Below are 17,285 nucleotides of genomic sequence, written 5' to 3' on the forward strand. Positions count from 1 at the left end.
GTGAAGTGGCCTAGAGTGCATTGGCGTAGAGTGCAGTGGCATGTGGTGCACTGGAGCATAGAGTTCAGTGGTGGAGAGTGGAAGTTTGACATAATAGAGTGTGTTAGAGTGCAGTGGTGTACAGTGCAGCGATGTAGAGTGCAGTGGTGTAGAGTGCATTGGCATAGAATAAAGTGTTGCAAAGAAGTGCTGTAGGGAGCAGTGGCATACAGTACAGTAGGGGAGAGTAGAACAAAGTGTAGAGTGTGGTAACGTAGAGCGCAATGGTGTAGAGTGGTGTAGTGTCCAGTGGCGTTGAGTACAGTGTGCAGAGTAGTGGCGTAGGGTGCAGTAGCATAGACTGCATTGGTTTTGATGAAAATGTTCTAAAGTACATTTGGTAGAGTGTAGTGGTTAGAGTTGAGTGGCGTGGAGGGCACTGCTGTAGAGTAGAGTGATGCCGAGTAGAGTGCTGCAGCGTACAGTAGAGTGGCATAGAGTGCAGTGGCATAGAGTAAATTGTTACAGAGTAGAGTGCACTGGCGTAGAGTAGGGTGGTGCAAAGTAGAGTGGAATGATCTAGACTGGAGGGGTGTAAAGTGTATTAGTGCATAGTAAATTAGAGTGCTTTGGCATAGAGAAGAGTGCAGCAGCATACAGTGCAGTGCTTTATAGTGCAGTGGCATAGAGTAGAGTGGTGGAGTGGCATAGGGTGTAGTGGCTTAGTGTAGAGTGGCATAGATTTCAATCACAGAGAGTGCAGTGTTGAAGAGTAGAATGTCGAGTGCAGTGGTATAGAGTAGAGTGCATTGGTGTAGAGTGTAGTGGCATTGAGTGCAGAAGCGTAGAGTGTTGTAGAGTAGAATACAGTAGCATAGAGTGCAGTGGCATAGAGTGTATTGGTTTTGAGTAAAGTGGTGTACAGTGCATTTATGTAGGATTCAGGGGCCTAGAGTGGAATAGTGCAAAGTGGTATAGAGTGGATTGTTTCAGAATAGAGTGAAGTGGCATAGAGTGCAGTGGCATAGAGTAGAGAGCCTTAGAGTGCAGTGTTATAGAGTGCAGGAGTTCAGAGCAGATTAGAGAGGCTTAGAGTGGATTGGCATAGAGTGTAGTGGCATAAAGTGGAGCGATGCAGAGTGGAGTGGCGTAGAGTGCAGTAGAGTGGCAAAGATTAGAATAGTGCAGTGTAGAGTGCAGTGGCATAGTGCTGCAAAAATAGAGTGGCATCAAGTTCAGTGACATAGAATGCAGTGGTGCAGAGTAGAGTGGCGTGAAGCTCAGTGACGGAGAGTGCAGTGTGGCAGATTAATGTGGTGTGGCATAGAGTGGAGTAGTGCAAGAAGGAGCACAGTGGTGTAGAATGGAGTTATGTGAAGTAGAGGGCCGTAAAGTGTAGTGGTGTAGAGTGGATTGGCACAGAGTGTTGTGGAGTAGAGTGGTGCAGAGTAGAGTGCAGTGGCACAGAGTGCAGTGTTGCACAGTAGACTGTTGTAGGGTGTAGTGGTGTAGAGTACAGTGGTGCAGAGTAGAGTGACATATAATATAGTGGTACAGAGTAGAACAGAGTGGCATAGAGTGCAGTGACAGAGTCCAATGGTGTAGAGTGCGCTAGAGTGGAGTGCAGTGGCATAGAGTTGCAGAGTAGAGTATAGTGGTGCTGAGTAACAAGGCATACAGTACACTGGTTTTGAGTAAAGTGCTGTAGAGTGCACTGGCATGAAGTGCAGTTCTTGGAGTAGTGCAGTGGCATAAAGTACAGTGGAGTGACACACAATAGATTGTTTCAGAGTAGAGTGAATTGGCGTAAGGTGGAATGGTGCACAGTAGAGCGGCATGGTGTCAGGGTAGAGTGCAGTGGTACAGAGTAGATTAGAGTTGCATAGAGTGGAGTGGTATGGCGTAGAGTGCATTGGCATAGAGTAAAGTGGCTTAGAGTGAAGTGAAGTAGACCAGAGTGGAGTGGTGTAGAGTGCAGTGGTGCATAAAGTGAGGTAGAATGCATTGGCATAGAGTAGAGTGATGCAGAGTAGAACAGAGAGGCATATATAGAAGTAGCATAGAATGCAGTGACGCAGTTCAGAGTGGCGTATAGTGGAGTGGCATGTGAAATGGTGCAGAGTAAAGTGCAGTGGCATAGAGTGGTGCAAGGTAGAGTGGGTGGGATAAAGTGAAGTATGCACGGTGTTGTAGCGCACTGCCATTTCAGACAACATGTCTTCAAGTGAAATGATCATTACATTTCCACAGACATACAGTTTTCTTATAAAAGTATACAGCGTACAAACAATAAGGTGTGGAAATGTCTTCACCTAGTTTATTGATTTGTTTTGATGGTATCAAAATATTAATTCCCCCCACACTTCAGAAATAAAACCAGTAGCCAGGATGATTGTCACAAAAATGCTCCCACTTTGAAGTCTGAGAAAGAAAAGTAAACACCAATCTCCAGTCTGATATTTGACCTCTGTTTTTGAATGCTCAGCAAATGTGACAAGATAAGAACAAGAGTTAAAGGTCTGTTGACAGAAAGAGAGCACTAGGAAGGATCCAGTAAATAAGGTTTGGGCAACTGAAGAGACAAACTCAAGCTGGACAGCCTAAAACAAATAAAGCTAACAAATAGAAAGCAAGAAAATGTGAGTTACAAACCACAAAGTCAATGGTAAGCAACAGAAGGAATGAATTCCCAGGGAAGCTTTCTGACTGTCCCCAAGATGTTGTTAGCAAACCAGACAGCTGTGCTGTCTTGTAGACTTCAACCTAAAAAAAGGTTTACATGCAATAACAGGCATGGTGGTCTGCTGCTATCAGCCGCTATCCCTGTGATGGCATCTAGTCGTAGTGATTCACAATTTGCGACCTACCTCATTAAAATTAATCAGGTAGATTGGATTGTTACCCACTATGATTCGTATTCTGAATGAATATATTAGGTTGGTTCTTAAAAATCTACTAATTGCAAAAATACTGGTTGCAGTTTATGACAAATAATTTGCAATTAGATATTCATACATCTGGCCCTTGATGCTAAGTTTTTTACTTAACATTGAGCCCTAAGGTTAATGTTATTCTGTGGGTAACAGTTATTGTCATATCAGGATTACTCCAGTGTGCTTGGGTTCTCTGTCGGTCATGGAGAAGAGAGGCAAGACAGAAAGAGACAGTTACAAGATTGTAACTGATATGTCTTGCTCTCTTTTAGCCAGTGGCTGAGATTTCAGATAATGGTTTTGTCAGAAATATACCCTGTGCACGTGCTGCGATCTTCCTCTACGCCCAAACCCAAAGAAGCCCCCACCCAAAAAATGAGGTGCCCACCTTGCACCTATTTGTAGGTGCTCCTGGGGCTCTTTCAGGTGGTGTCCAAGGGGGTAGTGCAATGTCTGGTCACCAGTGTCCAGTTGAGGGGGCACCATCAAATCATTAGTGTCTAATGCACAGTAGCCTTTGAGCAAGAGTTTTGGGATACCTGACTGTTTAGGGTAGCGGTGAAGGTCCCTTTATAGGTGGACTTTGCTATGGGGCCTGTATGCGTAAAACCACTAGTCTCATGAAAATGTGTTTTCCTGTGGGGAGGACGTGTTCACCTTGCACCTTCTGACATAATGGTGTAGTGGTGATATAATGGGTGTAGCAGTGAGTTGGCTGCTGGCTTTGCCAAGGTCTTGATGGCGGTATTAAACTTTATTATCTCCAGAACTGCTACAGCTAGGAAAACGATTTCAACGGTTCCAAAATCAGGGTACCCTCCTCCAACCAAATAGATAGCACCCACATCCAAGAGCTTTAGTTAGCATTTCTCTGTTCTTTCAGGAATGACTTTAGAGATAGCTAACACCACCCTACGGAAATGGGGAGTGTCAGGGATGATGCAGGGTCACCATTCTCGATTGTGGGCACAATGTATCTGCTCCTGAATGGTATTGATGGTTCAAAGGCAGCTTTCTTGGCCAACCTGATGGCTCCTGGGTAATCTTAGGCCTGTCAGCTGAACCTTAGTGTTCGTCTCTTCCCCAGCAGGTGCACTCCAACTGCATGTAAGTTTGTCCTTCTTTCCACAGGCCCAACAATAAGTGGAATCGCACAGTCCAGAAGGATAGTAGCAACTTCACAGGGGTACAACAACTGACTTTCCATTGTTCTCATCTCTTGATGCTGGTGTACAGGACCTGTTTGGTGATGAAATGAATCGGTTGAACAAAATACCAACTCAGAAGGCCAATGTAAACCCTCCTGTACTGGCAAGGACTGGCCAATCAAGGAAATTGCACTCTGAGAATTTCTAAGTGCTCCCCCACACCCCAATCCTGGATCCGCATGCTTTGAGTGTGATTTCTTCATTGGGTGCCCATGCAGTGTGGCACCCATGAAACCCGTTTTGGCTGTGTCAAATAGATGTGGAATGCCTCCAAACATGGAGGCGATCTTACAAGGGAATGAAAGCCATCAAAAGAACGGACAGCAGAATAGATTTCCCTCTGACAGGGGAACTACGACTACATCAATCGAAGAGAGCTGGCCGGCTACCTCCCCCCAACTATCGGAGATAACAAGTTTTGTGGAACGGGACAGTAGATGTGCATGTGCATGATTCCAAGGGCGAAAATCGACTTAAAGAACCAAGCACAAAAGTGACCAGCATTTTGTGCAGCACTCATACCTTCAGGCACACTAGTCACATGCCCAAAGACCTGCGTGGAGAGGCCCTCTATGCATGACCCAGATATCATAAGGGTAAAGTAGAATGAACTCTGGAATTCCTTTTTACATGACTGTACCCCTTCAGCTATTTCAGAAAATCCACTCCTTTAATTACTTTTCTCACGTATTGGACAAAGCTGTTCGTTTTTCAAGTAGTTCATGTTATTTGCGTTTCCTAGGGATGTTACTGTAACTTACAGACCTATCTTGAGTGCTCAATAAAGAGGTACTAATGATTGCCGGAAAACACATCGGAAACATTCTACAGTGGTTTCAGTTTCATCAACTTCTGCAGAAAAGTCAAGCACTGAACAGTTGTGAAAATAAAGTTCCCCTATATTTCTACTGGCATGCTGCTGTGAAAAGTGCCACGTCCCCCCTTCATTAATTTGGTGTATTCATTATTTTTCATTGCATTTATTTAGATGCTCTGTCTCCCTACATATTATTGTTTTACAACTAGACTAGCTTCCTTCTCGCTGGTTTCCCACGAGTATCAGCTCTGTCCTTATTTGTCGCGAAGCTTTCATTGACTCCTGCGTTTCTCTTTCTAACCAAGGTCAGAGTGCCAGGCGTAATTTCTTGATATATATAGGTTCTGAATAGCTAATGAGCCTCGCCACTTCCTCTGACCAAGGTCCACAGCCTTGGGATTGTCTTCGACCACAGCCTTAGCACATGGCTCTGGCTGGTGCTACAGGCAAATGGAAAATTGGCGATTTGTAAGAGCTTAGACCACTCCATAGGTGGTATGGTATTGTGCCTTAAAGAACCAAGATGTTCAAGCTCTTATTGTGGCCTTTTCAAAAGACCAGAGCTTCACCCTTCACCAGTTGGAGCATATCATTGTACAATTCATACATTTTTCAATTATATGTACAATTATAGTTATACAATGTTTCTCAATACAATTGAACGGGTGCAAGAAAACGTGACATAAATCAAACTAAGTGATAGCTACTAATGAGCAAGTGCCAGTATTGTTTTGTAGAAGTAACGTGAGAAGACCTGACAGACAGTTAACACTTACAGGAGCCGACTTTACTACTTGCTGAAATCCTTGCTTCGTTGTGTCAACTTCAGAACGAGACTACACTTTACTAGCATGGTTCAGTAAATGTGAAATCGTACAACATGAAATTACATGGCTACATTACTTTTAAAATGCATATACATGCACATGAATACTAGGATGCTATTGTTTTTTAAGCTGATATAAAAAAGACCATTTATTTAATTGTTGTCAGCCTATCCGGCCATAACAATAACACACAATAAATACCAATCCATCACACTCGGTAAAAATCACATTAAATAAAAAGTGTCAATAGAAAGAAAGAAACTGTACTTAAATTTTGATTTAACATGTGCCAAAATGTATCCGATTTGCCCTGCATTATCATAAAACTTGGTCTATGACCATAATTTGCATAAAACTCTTAACTTATTCTAGAAAAACATTATAAATCTAAAATTTTAATATCTTATTCTGGCACTAATTATTTGGGACCTTACGGTGCCTGCCAACAGTTTAATAGTAGCCCAGGACCTAGCCCGGTTTTACAACAACCTTCACCGATTTCCCAAGCTAATAATAGCTATGGGATAACACAAGCAATTATACTTGTGCCAACTGTGGGTGCATTGATAAACGTAACTTCCATGCTTCCAGTATGTAAGTTGAGACCTTTGTCACAATATGTTTCTCGTCTGATCGCATACATAACACTTCCGCCTCGTTGCACTTCCTAACTCTGTATGATCTAAAAAGTGGACGTAAATACAATTTGCGGAGTTTGAGCATGAAGTGACATAATAAAAGGAAGTGGGATAGTGTTTCTTGGCCACCATGAAGACATGGACAACATTCTAATCCACCCTGAGGGACGGGTTGCCATCTATTGGTCACCGCTATCACTGGTAGTGTGCCCATACGAAATTTAAAATAGAGAACCCTTTTTTCTTCAGAATAAATACTGTCTATGAAAATTGCTGGCTTAAGCTCTTGGTTAAACAAAATGTAACGCTTAAATAAAGGGCTAAGGGGGTCATTCCGACCGCCGGGGCCGGGGTCGGCGGGAGCACCGCCAACAGGCTGGCGGTGCTCCTGAGGGCATTCTGACCGCGGCGGTATGGCCGCGGTCAGAACCGGAAAACCGGCGGTGTCCCGCCGGTTTTCCGCTGCCCTGAGGAATCCCCCATGGCTGCGCAGCTTGCTGCGCCGCCATGGGGGATTCCGACCCCCTCACCGCCATCCTGTTCCTGGCGGTTTCGACCGCCAGGAACAGGATGGCGGTGAGGGGTGTCGTGGGGCCCCTGGGGGCCCCTGCAGTGCCCATGCCAATGGCATGGGCACTGCAGGGGTCCCCGTAAGAGGGCCCCACTTTGAATTTCAGTGTCTGCTTAGCAGACACTGAAATTCGCGACGGGTGCTACTGCACCCGTCGCACACCTTCCACTCCGCTGGCTCCATTCGGAGCCGGCTTCCTCGTAGAAGGGTGTTTCCCACTGGGCTGGCGGGCGGCCTTTTGGCGGTCGCCCACCAGCCCAGTGGGAAACCCAGAATGACCGCCGCGGTCTTTTGACCGCGGGACGGTCTTCTGGCGGTACCCGCTTGGCGGGCGGCTCCCGCCGCCCGCCAAGCTCGGAATGACCCCCTAAGTGTCTCACACATACTCTGAGTCTTTTGGTCCCAGTATGCCTTTTTTATGACAGATAAACTAGGCCTTCTGATTTTTCCTGGATGGAGCCAGAGGTCTTCCTGGCCGATAGCAGCCAGGGTGGTTGAGATGTGTTTGAACCAGGGCAATTTCAAATGACTTTGTAGCTTCATGATGTCCATAAGTACATCTCTATATGGTTTGAGTTCCTCTTTTGCCCAAATACGGATCCAGTATCTTACTGGAGCCAGTGCAATGTAATCCTCAACCTTTCTCATTTGTAGATCAATTCTCATTGCATTCATTGGTGTGGCATTGCCTAGACAAAGTAATCGGCGTAAAAAATTATTCTCGGTTACTTGTATTGATGGAGTCTTTCTAAATCCCCAGATCTCTGCGCTATAAAGTGCTGCGGCCCTTGCTTTTGTTTTATATGCAAGCAGTGCAGAACTCACAGAATGGTTGCCTGTAGCTTTTGCGAATCTGAGTACCGCTCTAGCTTGTTGGACCAAGGAGATGTTACTTTTATAAATTTGTGGTTTCCATGTCTGTTTTTCATCCAGTCTGCAACCCAGGTAGTCATAAGTAGCCACTCGGGCCAAAGGCTTATTGTTTACCCTAAAAGTCAATTGCATCGTCTGTTTTTGGTTAAGAATCATAAACTTTGTTTTCCCCTCATTGATTACCATGCTCCTTGAGGTGCAAAATGATTCGAAACCCCTAAGTAGTCGATGCATTGCTATCTCCGTTCTTGCCAGTAATACAGCATTGTCAGCAAAGAGCAGGATAGGTATACTTTCATTGGCTAGTTTTGGCACATCCAGATTTAATTTCCTCAGGTCTTGGCTTACTTCATTTATATAACAATTGAATAAGGTTGGGGCCAAAACGCAGCCTTGTTTTACGCCTCGCTGGATTGGAATTTCTGCCGTATAATCATTTCTCGTAGAATATCTGACCCTGGCAGTATTTCCTGTATGCAGTAGAATTAGCAGCCTTAAAATTTTTCCCTGTATACCCATTTCCGACAATAACTGCCATAATGTTTGGCGATTTACGCTGTCAAAGGCTGTTTGAAGATCCACAAAGACCAAATATAATGGACAATCTTTTAGGGTGGCGTATTTAGCGCAGATCATGTTCAACTTAAAAAGTTGATCTGTTGTGCTTTGGCCTCTCCTAAAACCAGCTTGATGTGTCGATATTAAAACTCCGTCCTCTAGCCATTGGTCTAGGCGCAACTGAATCAGTTTGGCAAAAAACATTCCAACACTATCAAGCAATGAGATAGGCCTGTAATTGCACACCATGTCCCGAGGCCCTTTTTTGTGAATTGGAATAATTATTGATTTCTTCCAAGAAGTAGGGATTACCTTGTGGTGCCAAACACTGTTGAATAGATGGGCTAGAGCAGGTAGCCATAACGTTAGCTGGTTGCGATAAACGTCTGAAGGGATACCGTCTGGGCCTGCAGCCTTGTACGGCTTTTGGAGGAGAATAACTTGTTTAATCTCTTTCTCACTGAATTCCGGTTTTAACTCCATTGCACGTGGGATGGCATGGGTTACTTGCATGGAATTTGTGCTAGGGAATTCGTTAGGGACTTATTCATTCTGGGTTTCATTTAACGATCTAACAAGCCATTTTGACGGTACTACATAGGTCATTTGAAGTGGAACTACCTTACTTGATCTTTGATTACTGCCTTCCAGTCCTTGAGTAAGACTAGTTAAGTTATATTAGTACTCCAGGATGCCGTCTTGACCTCTTCCTGATACAAGGCGGTAAAGTGCTTTACCCAGAGTTGTGGGTTGATATTCAGTTCTAGGTTTTTCGAAGGGCCTTCGCATCCCCACCTGACTATCTCCCAAAACTTTTTGCAGTTTCCTGCCGATATTGCCTGCAGGAGAATTTTCCAGAGCTTATGTGGGAATATCTTCCTTTTGTATCTCAGTAATTTTGTGTACTGTTGCCTGCATTCATAAAAATGTTGCTCATTAAAGTTGTTCAAATGCCGATTCTTTAGTGCTTGCGATAGGGTCTTTTTTAGTTTCAAACACTCTTCATCGAACCAGCCCTCCATCGTATTAGGATTAGTTTGAAGATGCTTGGTCCTTTCCTTTGTTGTTTGTAATAGCAGATTATTAAAATTATGCAGGAGGGGTGAAGCTTCGTTAACTGGTAGGTTTAAAAACGTGCTGAGTGATAGCAACCAGGTTTGACTAGGTACGCTCATATAGGATTCATCCGCATTTGACCTTAGTATGTTTTTCCTATTTGGTCTCATGGTTATTGTTAAGCAATTTCCGTTAAATGGAGACTCAGCCTTCCCTAGGCTCATGTCTGGATGGACTATCTCCATTAGCAATGGGTCATGGTCACTCTCGATCCTGTCCCTTATTTCCATATCGATGACATAATGTCAGGCTTCGATGTTTATTGCCATATAGTCGATTATACTATGTCTTTTTCCAGTTCGAAAGGTAGATTTGAAAGTTCTATCTGAATTTGTTCTTCCGTTTAATGTGCGGATTCCTCCTTCTATTAATGCTTCAAAGATTAATTCTCCTTTCTTGGAATCTTGACAACGTTGGATGAGGGGCGTTGGAATATTCCAAACGTGATCTTCCTCTACTACTTGTTCATCCCAGAGGATAGAATGGGGTTTAGTGTTGAAATCACCGCATATCAATAAAAAGGTTTTGCAAAGCTGGGGAGAGCGGTAGTTCGTGTGACCTAGTGCTGGGTTCCTCCAACCCTTAGTTCTTTTGTTTAAGATATGTTCCTTAAGGAGCCGCACACCTGGCATGACTTGGACCCGGCTAAAAGGAGGGAAATACACATTTACTATTTCAAGTGACCACTCCTCATATTTTACTGCAAGCGTCTGGATTTCCTTGCTTAATACAGCATGAGTTACTACGGAGTTTCCCAGTAGTGAAGTTCTGATCCAAATGATCAGGCCTCCCGATGGTCTTCCTTTTTTTTTGTTTGATAGCAGGTGAGTGGAAAGTGGAGAACCCATCTAGGTCAATGGCATTGATAGACCAAGGTTCTTGGAAGCAGCTGATGTCTTGTTGTTTAATGAATTCAACCCAGTCCTTATCTTCCATTTTACTTTTTAAACCTGCAATGTTCCAGCTTAAAATTTTTAATGTGGGACTAGTTCTATCTTTTGTGTTTAAGCCGTCCATTTTTTGCTACAAGCTTCTAGATGGTTGATCTTCATAATTCTGCAACTGTGGGGGATTGCCCCTGCTGTTTCTAGGGGAATTGACCAACAGGCAGAACCTCATATTGCTCAGATTTATTCGTTCAGGGAGTTGTTGTTTGGAGCTAATTGCTCCCTGGAGTATCGAGCCAGAATTGCCTTTTACCTCTTGCCTGCCCGACACGTTTTGCTTTGGAGCTTTTTCAAGAAATATTGTTGGATATGGTTCCTTTTGTGGAATAGCTGTAGATATTCCCCAGGTCTTCATCATGTTAGAACATTTTAGGATCTGTTCTGCTATCCAAGGTGAAGCCCAGACTGTTTCTGTTGATTCCCCGTTCTCTAATTCTTTCCTTTGTATGAATCTTACTGAGAGGAGGTCTTTAGTTGTTATGTTCTGCAAAGCTGGCAGAGAATTGACCAAATATAGGATATTAGTCCTATTTAGGATGTCATGACTTCCTCTTGAGGAGTACTCGGTAATAAACGTGATCGTGGCATCAGGCTCTTTAGTTATTTCAGTGCGGATCTCGGTATGCCCACCACCTCCCTGTGACCGTCTTCCTTGAAGTTGATTATCTTCCTTTTCTTTGTTATAAGTGGTAGCTGCCCAACTAGTCAATGTTCGTTCTACCTGGCCTTTTTCCCTCCCAAATTGCAACTCTTTGTTCCTATGTTCTTCATAAGGTTGCCTTTTTGGAGGCCAATTATCCCTTTTTCCTTTAGTTTCCAGGTCAAGCACTGGGCGCGGTAGGGCAAGCGAATCAGTGACCCACCCAGGCTGGCTACTGAGGTTGTGGTTTCCAGGGCTAACCTGAGAGCAGTATTTTACTTTTGTCCGAGGTGCGGGAACCGGGGCTATTGTATTGTCCACGCACATGGTTGTTCTTATACTTTGTTCACTTCCTATGCACTCCGGGCTCTCTGCCCTTCTGCTTTCACTTTTGCTGTTTTCTTGTTCTACCCCCTCAGTAATGGAGTTTGGAGGCTGCTGGCGTTTTCCATAGTGGTCTCCTACTGTGTTTAAGTAATGTACCTGAGCTGAGCGTTCTATTTTTATAGCTGGGAGGTACTTGTCGATGCCGGTACTTAATTTTGATGTCTCTGGGCTCCATTTGTGTTGTCCATTGACTAGGGAGTCGTTTGCCTCATTTATCCCATGATTTGCACCTGGATCTTTTTCTGACCTCCTTCCTTTATCTAAGTCATGCCCAGATGCTTGGTATCCCCTGGGGCCAATGGGTATATGGTTTAAATGGGAATGGTGAGTGCAGCTTTTGTTGCACAGTAAGCCGGGATTTTTATTTATAAAGTTAATGTCTTTGTCAGTAGGTTTCTCGAGACTCTCGGACTTAATGTTTTGATCTCTATGCTGCTGTTGGGCAGACTCGTCACCTGTGTTCCTGATTTGCCCTGTTCAGCTTGCCTGTTGTGGCATATTTGGAGCCTTTTTTGCTGGTACTTTATTATTTCCTCTAGCTTTTTTCCATGTGTTTTTCCATCTACCTATTGGTTGATGCCTTTTGCTCGGGGTCCTTTTTTCTACTGTATTTGAGGCTTTGATTGGAGGTACAGGACTTCCGTTGATTCTCTCCGTCTTGTCTATATGGGTTTTTGCGCCTGGGCAATCCTCTCGTCCTGGGCCAGAGGGCCCTTCTGTATCTTCACTGTCTATTGGCCTTTCAGTTAATCTGGATTCTGTTTCTGCTGACTCGTGATTGCACACCTGTGTGCTTTTGAGGCTATATTTGCAATCTTCGATTATGTCTTTGATTACTTTCGGGACTTCCAGTAATTTTTCCAGCAGTGGGCCACAGGCTTGCCTATCCATCTTGTCCATTTTGTCAGCCACTGCCTGGTGCAACAGGTTTTCCCTTATTACGCCCTCTACTAAGGCCATCCTGTAATCTATAGTCTGTGTTGAGTTTGTAAATTGTTTAGTCAGCTCAAGTTGATCGTCACATTTTTTAGACTGGACCATGATCGTTGTTGCAATTGAGTCCAATGTTGTACATATAACTTTCATGATGCTGAGAATTGGTTGGTCTAAGGAGAGATCATCTCTGTATCCCCAAGTTTGCCCACTTTGCTCGTTAATTATCTGGCCTTCTGAGTTCTTATCGTCCTCTCCTCTGTGGCCTAGTATTATACTACCTTCCAGGAAGTTTAAATCTTCCGATGTTATACTGTTTAATTGGGGCTCTATATTGCCAATTATGGAGTTGTCAGGCGAGGAGAGCTCCAGACTAAAGGAACTATTATCAAGTCTGCACAGCGTTAAATTTGTTTTTACAGTTTGGCTTTCATGATGAAGCTGTGGCGCTAAGAGCTTATGGGTCTGTTTTTGTGGTAATTGTTCTGTTTCAGGACCCTTTATGTTTTGGAGTACTATAAGTTCTGCTTGGGCACAACATGAAGGGAATGTCAGTGGGGAGCTCCCAGAATTTAATGGTCTCATTAGGGCTCCAGGATAAGGTGATTCATCGCTTTTTCTTTGCTCTCCCGAAAAATTGCCCCACTCTGGGAAGTTATTTGACTCCACTTCGCCATCCCCGAGGGAGTTATTCATTGCACAGGGTAGTCGCGATGATCGGGCAGATCGCTGCTGGGATAGGCAAGTGTCCTGATGCCCGGTCTCTGAAAGCTCCAGTTCACCCCCCGCGTTAATGCCACCTTTTTCCCCCGATGACTGTAATGGGAGGTCACTAGCTTTGGAGCTTTGCATCTGCAGCCGATCAGTGTTTAGGTTCATTTGATTATAGTAGTTAGTGATGGTGTTTATCTTTGGTTTAATTTTCCTTACTCCCCTGGTCCCAGCTGGGCCCGAGTGCGTCGGTGTATACTGTTGTCTCCTACTCAGAGGACTTGCAAGGCCCCCCACGGTTTCTCCTGCACTCAGTATTACACACCCCATATCATCGGAGTCAGTATGGGCTAACAGCAGAGGCCCTGGCGCCACTTCGGGTGTCCCACCCAACTCCTCTCCTGATTCGCTTTCGTCGTCGGGAATCCCGATTTGGACGCCCTCTGCTGTGACCTCTCCTTGGTTTATAAATTCCCCTTGGGATAACTGAGTGGCTCCAGGGTCCTGGTCCTGGTCTAACCCCAGATCTTGTGAACTGTTGGGTTCCTGCTCTGGTCTTTGGAATTTCGCTAGGTGAACGAGTGCCTCGTTGGCCTCCCTGGCCTTCTTTGTTTTTCCTCTTGTTCCAACCATTTTTTTTTTTTGAACTCTTGCTGTGTGGACAGACCAGCAACTTCAGCGGTTTCTAGTCTCTGTAGATTGTTCTCTAGGATGTAGAATGCTTTTGCTTTTGCTTTTGCGGAGGCACACAATATACACACAATATGCTGTACACAAAGCGCAGTACACGAATGGTGTCTATCCCTCTGGCACCATTAACATCAGCTCCTCTGGTCCTCCTCTGATCCTCTCTGCCTCCCCTCAGCTGCTGGTCTCAAATGTCTTAGGTTAGATTAATTGGGAAATTGAGAGAAATAGCAGGTAAATAACAGGTGAAGGACAGGTTGGTAGGGCCGCTTACTTGCGTTGGTTTATGCGGTCCACTCGCGATCACCGGAACCACCGGGGTCTAGAGGGGTCTAGAATCACCTTCAGTCACCTCCTTTCCAGTTCTTCATTTATTTTCCTGTCTCCAATCTCCTGAACACCAACTCCTCCCAAGGGCTCGGGGGCCACGTAGACCAGGCCACCACCAACCCACCAGCAGTGCCAGGCCCGAGGTTAGAGCTGAGCAGGGGTGGGGCTGGACCGGACGAGCGAGGGAAGGGCGACGAAACACCAGCACTGGAGCCGGAGCAGAGGACAGAAGCGAGGGATGGCCAAGTGCCCAAAAGGTGACCCGCACGACAAGGTCCGGTCAGGGTACGGCGGGAACAGCAGGAGCAGCGGGACCCCCTGGCTCACCCGATCTGCGGGGCAGGGCAGGACAGCAGAACTCCTTCTGGCGCACCTTCTGGCGCCCAGTCCGAGCCAAGACAGCAAACCGGTGCCGGAAGGGAGCAGGGGGGGCTGCCTCAGCCGGAACACACACTGACGAAAAAGCAGTCCTCCCCGGCTAGCGGCACCCCCCAAAACCGCCGCAGCAGTGCATCTCCGTGGTTCGCGGCTCGCGCTCGCACTCCGCAGCCGAGCAAATCCAAGACGCGAGCCACCCGGCACCAGCGTCCAACGTCCTGCTGATTGAGAACTTCCCTGGCTTCTCCGGCTTCTCCGTCAGCAGCGATCGAACCAGCACAATATAAAAAAGAAATAACTCAGTAATGAAATGTAACAATGCATGGTAATGCACACATGAGCAGTGGCATCTTCTTAGTGCACACGTGTGCATTAAGACACGTTTTGGGTAAATACACTTTCTCACTCCATTTATTGCAAAATGTGGCAACCCAAACAGAACTGAGTCTCTACATTCTAGTTGAACCCTTCAACTCTCTGTGATCCGCACTGGCCGGTCCTGCCCCTCAGAATCAGATTTAAGATGGCTGCTAGACAAAGAGCTCAGCTGAGGCCCGGGTCTTCAAACTGCAAGTCCAGAAAATTCACTGAAGGTACCACGTGAGGCCCCAAGAGCCTGTCAGACTGCTATACACAAACATTTTACGCCCTGCTTGAGGAATGAGTGCCTTCTCCCCTAGTGTGCTGAGAGTTTATTCACCCCACCTTGGGACTGCAGACATTTCGACGTGCATCTTCTGTGGTGTTTGCATAATAAGGCTTTATGACATTGTTTTAATCATTTGTGCTCAGTTACTGGCAGTTAGTGGACAAACAGCAGTGTAGGAGGTCGCAATGAGAGGTTCCACCTGTCTGGTTAGGTACATAAGGCGGGAAACTGGGAAAGTTCTCTCAATTTATTATGCCTAATTGCTGATTTTGACATGCCCGCTACAGCAGGCTCTGGACATAGGCATGTTTTTAAAGGTATATTGAGCTGATCCATAATCTTGCCATATTTGCTGTTTTAGGTTCTGGACATTGGCGAGAATCTGACGGTGCCTGATGAATTCTCAGTGAAGGAGAAGAAGACCGGTATGTGGTGGAAACAGCTGATGGCTGGCGCAATGGCAGGTGCCGTCTCCAGAACTGGCACTGCACCACTGGACCGTCTTAAGGTCTTCATGCAGGTAAACGTCTGTCTGCTCACCTCTCATATCTCTTCCAGTCTATGCTAGTGTCACACTGTGTTACCAGGTGCCCCCAGTAAATAAATAAATTGAATTAAATTAAATAAATTAAATGTAAGTAAATACATTTATTGTCTTCAACCAGGTGGTATGTCTTAGTTTGTGTCACATCAAATGTTGTCTTGTGCAATATGTCTTGCGTCACATTGAGTTCTTTACATTCTGCCATTGGACTGTTGCCTCTTCACATGCTGGAACCTTTACTTCTGCCTTTACTTTCTGCCGTGCAAACTGTTGCCTGGTTTCATGTAGCGATCATTACATTCTGCCATGTGGAATGCTGTCTTTCATCTAAGTGATTGTGCTGCATGGCATCTACTTCTGCCTTGTTTCATAGACGCTTTTTCTCATTGAATGTTTCCTTATGGTAGGTTGATTTTTCTCTTTTGCCACATCAAATGTCTCTTATTGGATCCTTCCGCACCGTAGGCTGTTTATTGTTCCACAACATGAGTTCCTGTTCCTTGCACATTGAGGATTCATGACCTTTCCAGAGTGTGGGTGGGCTCTTGGTCATCGACAGTGTGGGACTTCGACCATTCAGCACTGAGAGGTCAAAGCCCTTTTACACAGTGGACTGTTTTCCCTTCCACAGTAAGGGCTATTGTCCTTTCCATGATGTAGGCCAGTGGTTCCGAACCTGTGGTCCGGGGACCCCTGGGGGTCCGCAAAGCCTCCTCAGGGGGACTGCAACTGTTTACAAAATTAAATAATATTAACAGAATAGGTCCTCAGCTTTCAGTAATGACTCAGTAGGGGGTCCCTGGACACCAATAATGATTCAGTGGGGGTCCCTGGGTTCCAGTAATGATAAAGCGGAGGTCCACAGAAGTCCAAAGGTTGGGAACCAGTGATGTAGGCTTTAGACCCACAGTCTGGGCTGAGCTGTCACAGGGCGAGGTCAGCCGTTACTCTGGGTCCCAGACTATCTGCAGTTTGAGACCGCACTCTCCTTTTACAACATGTTTGTAGAGAATAAAACAGAAGGCTTAACCTGTTACTTCTTAATGCTGCTAACATAACACCTGCACTGGGTGGTGCCAAATACTGTGTTTTCTGTTTCACCAGAGTACATGTTTTCTTAATACCGAGCAGCTTTTTGGACAAGAAAGCGCAACAAAAATGTTTGGTAACCCCACAAAAGCTTCTGACGTGTCTGGGTGTGGGCTGTGCCTGCGTAACCTTAACTGGTGACTCTTCTATTTATAATTCTACATAGGTATTTGTCAAGCACACTGTGTGCACTTGTCTGACTTCTTAGATTTGAGGGCTGACATGGAGTTTACATGTTTCTATGGGTGGGTGTGATCTTGTTTGTGCCCATGTTCATGACTTTGTGTCTGTATTCCAGTGTACCTTTTGCGTCACAGTGCCTGTTAACTAGTTATATTCCGCTGTTCATAGTCAAGTGTACTGCTTGTGTCCAAGGTCCATGTCCCAGTGCCCAAAACCTGGGGCGTTTGTGTCCATGTCTGAGCCTCCTTGTCCCTTTGTCAGTATTCCAGATTTCTTGACCCCCAACC

General features: G+C 45.3%; 1 protein-coding gene across 2 annotated transcripts in view; it reads left to right on the forward strand.

Moving 5' to 3' along the window:
- The window catches only part of LOC138292073 (mitochondrial adenyl nucleotide antiporter SLC25A23-like), a 195,342-nt gene that overhangs the window by 70,432 nt on the left and 107,625 nt on the right, over positions 1-17,285 (forward strand). For both annotated transcript variants that reach the window (XM_069230435.1, XM_069230434.1), the window contains exon 5: positions 15,544-15,702. In XM_069230435.1, coding sequence (XP_069086536.1) covers positions 15,544-15,702 — 159 coding nt within the window. The remainder of the gene's footprint in view (positions 1-15,543; positions 15,703-17,285) is intronic.

Source organism: Pleurodeles waltl, chromosome 4_2 (genome assembly GCF_031143425.1).
Source record: "Pleurodeles waltl isolate 20211129_DDA chromosome 4_2, aPleWal1.hap1.20221129, whole genome shotgun sequence".
NCBI lineage: Eukaryota > Metazoa > Chordata > Amphibia > Caudata > Salamandridae > Pleurodeles > Pleurodeles waltl.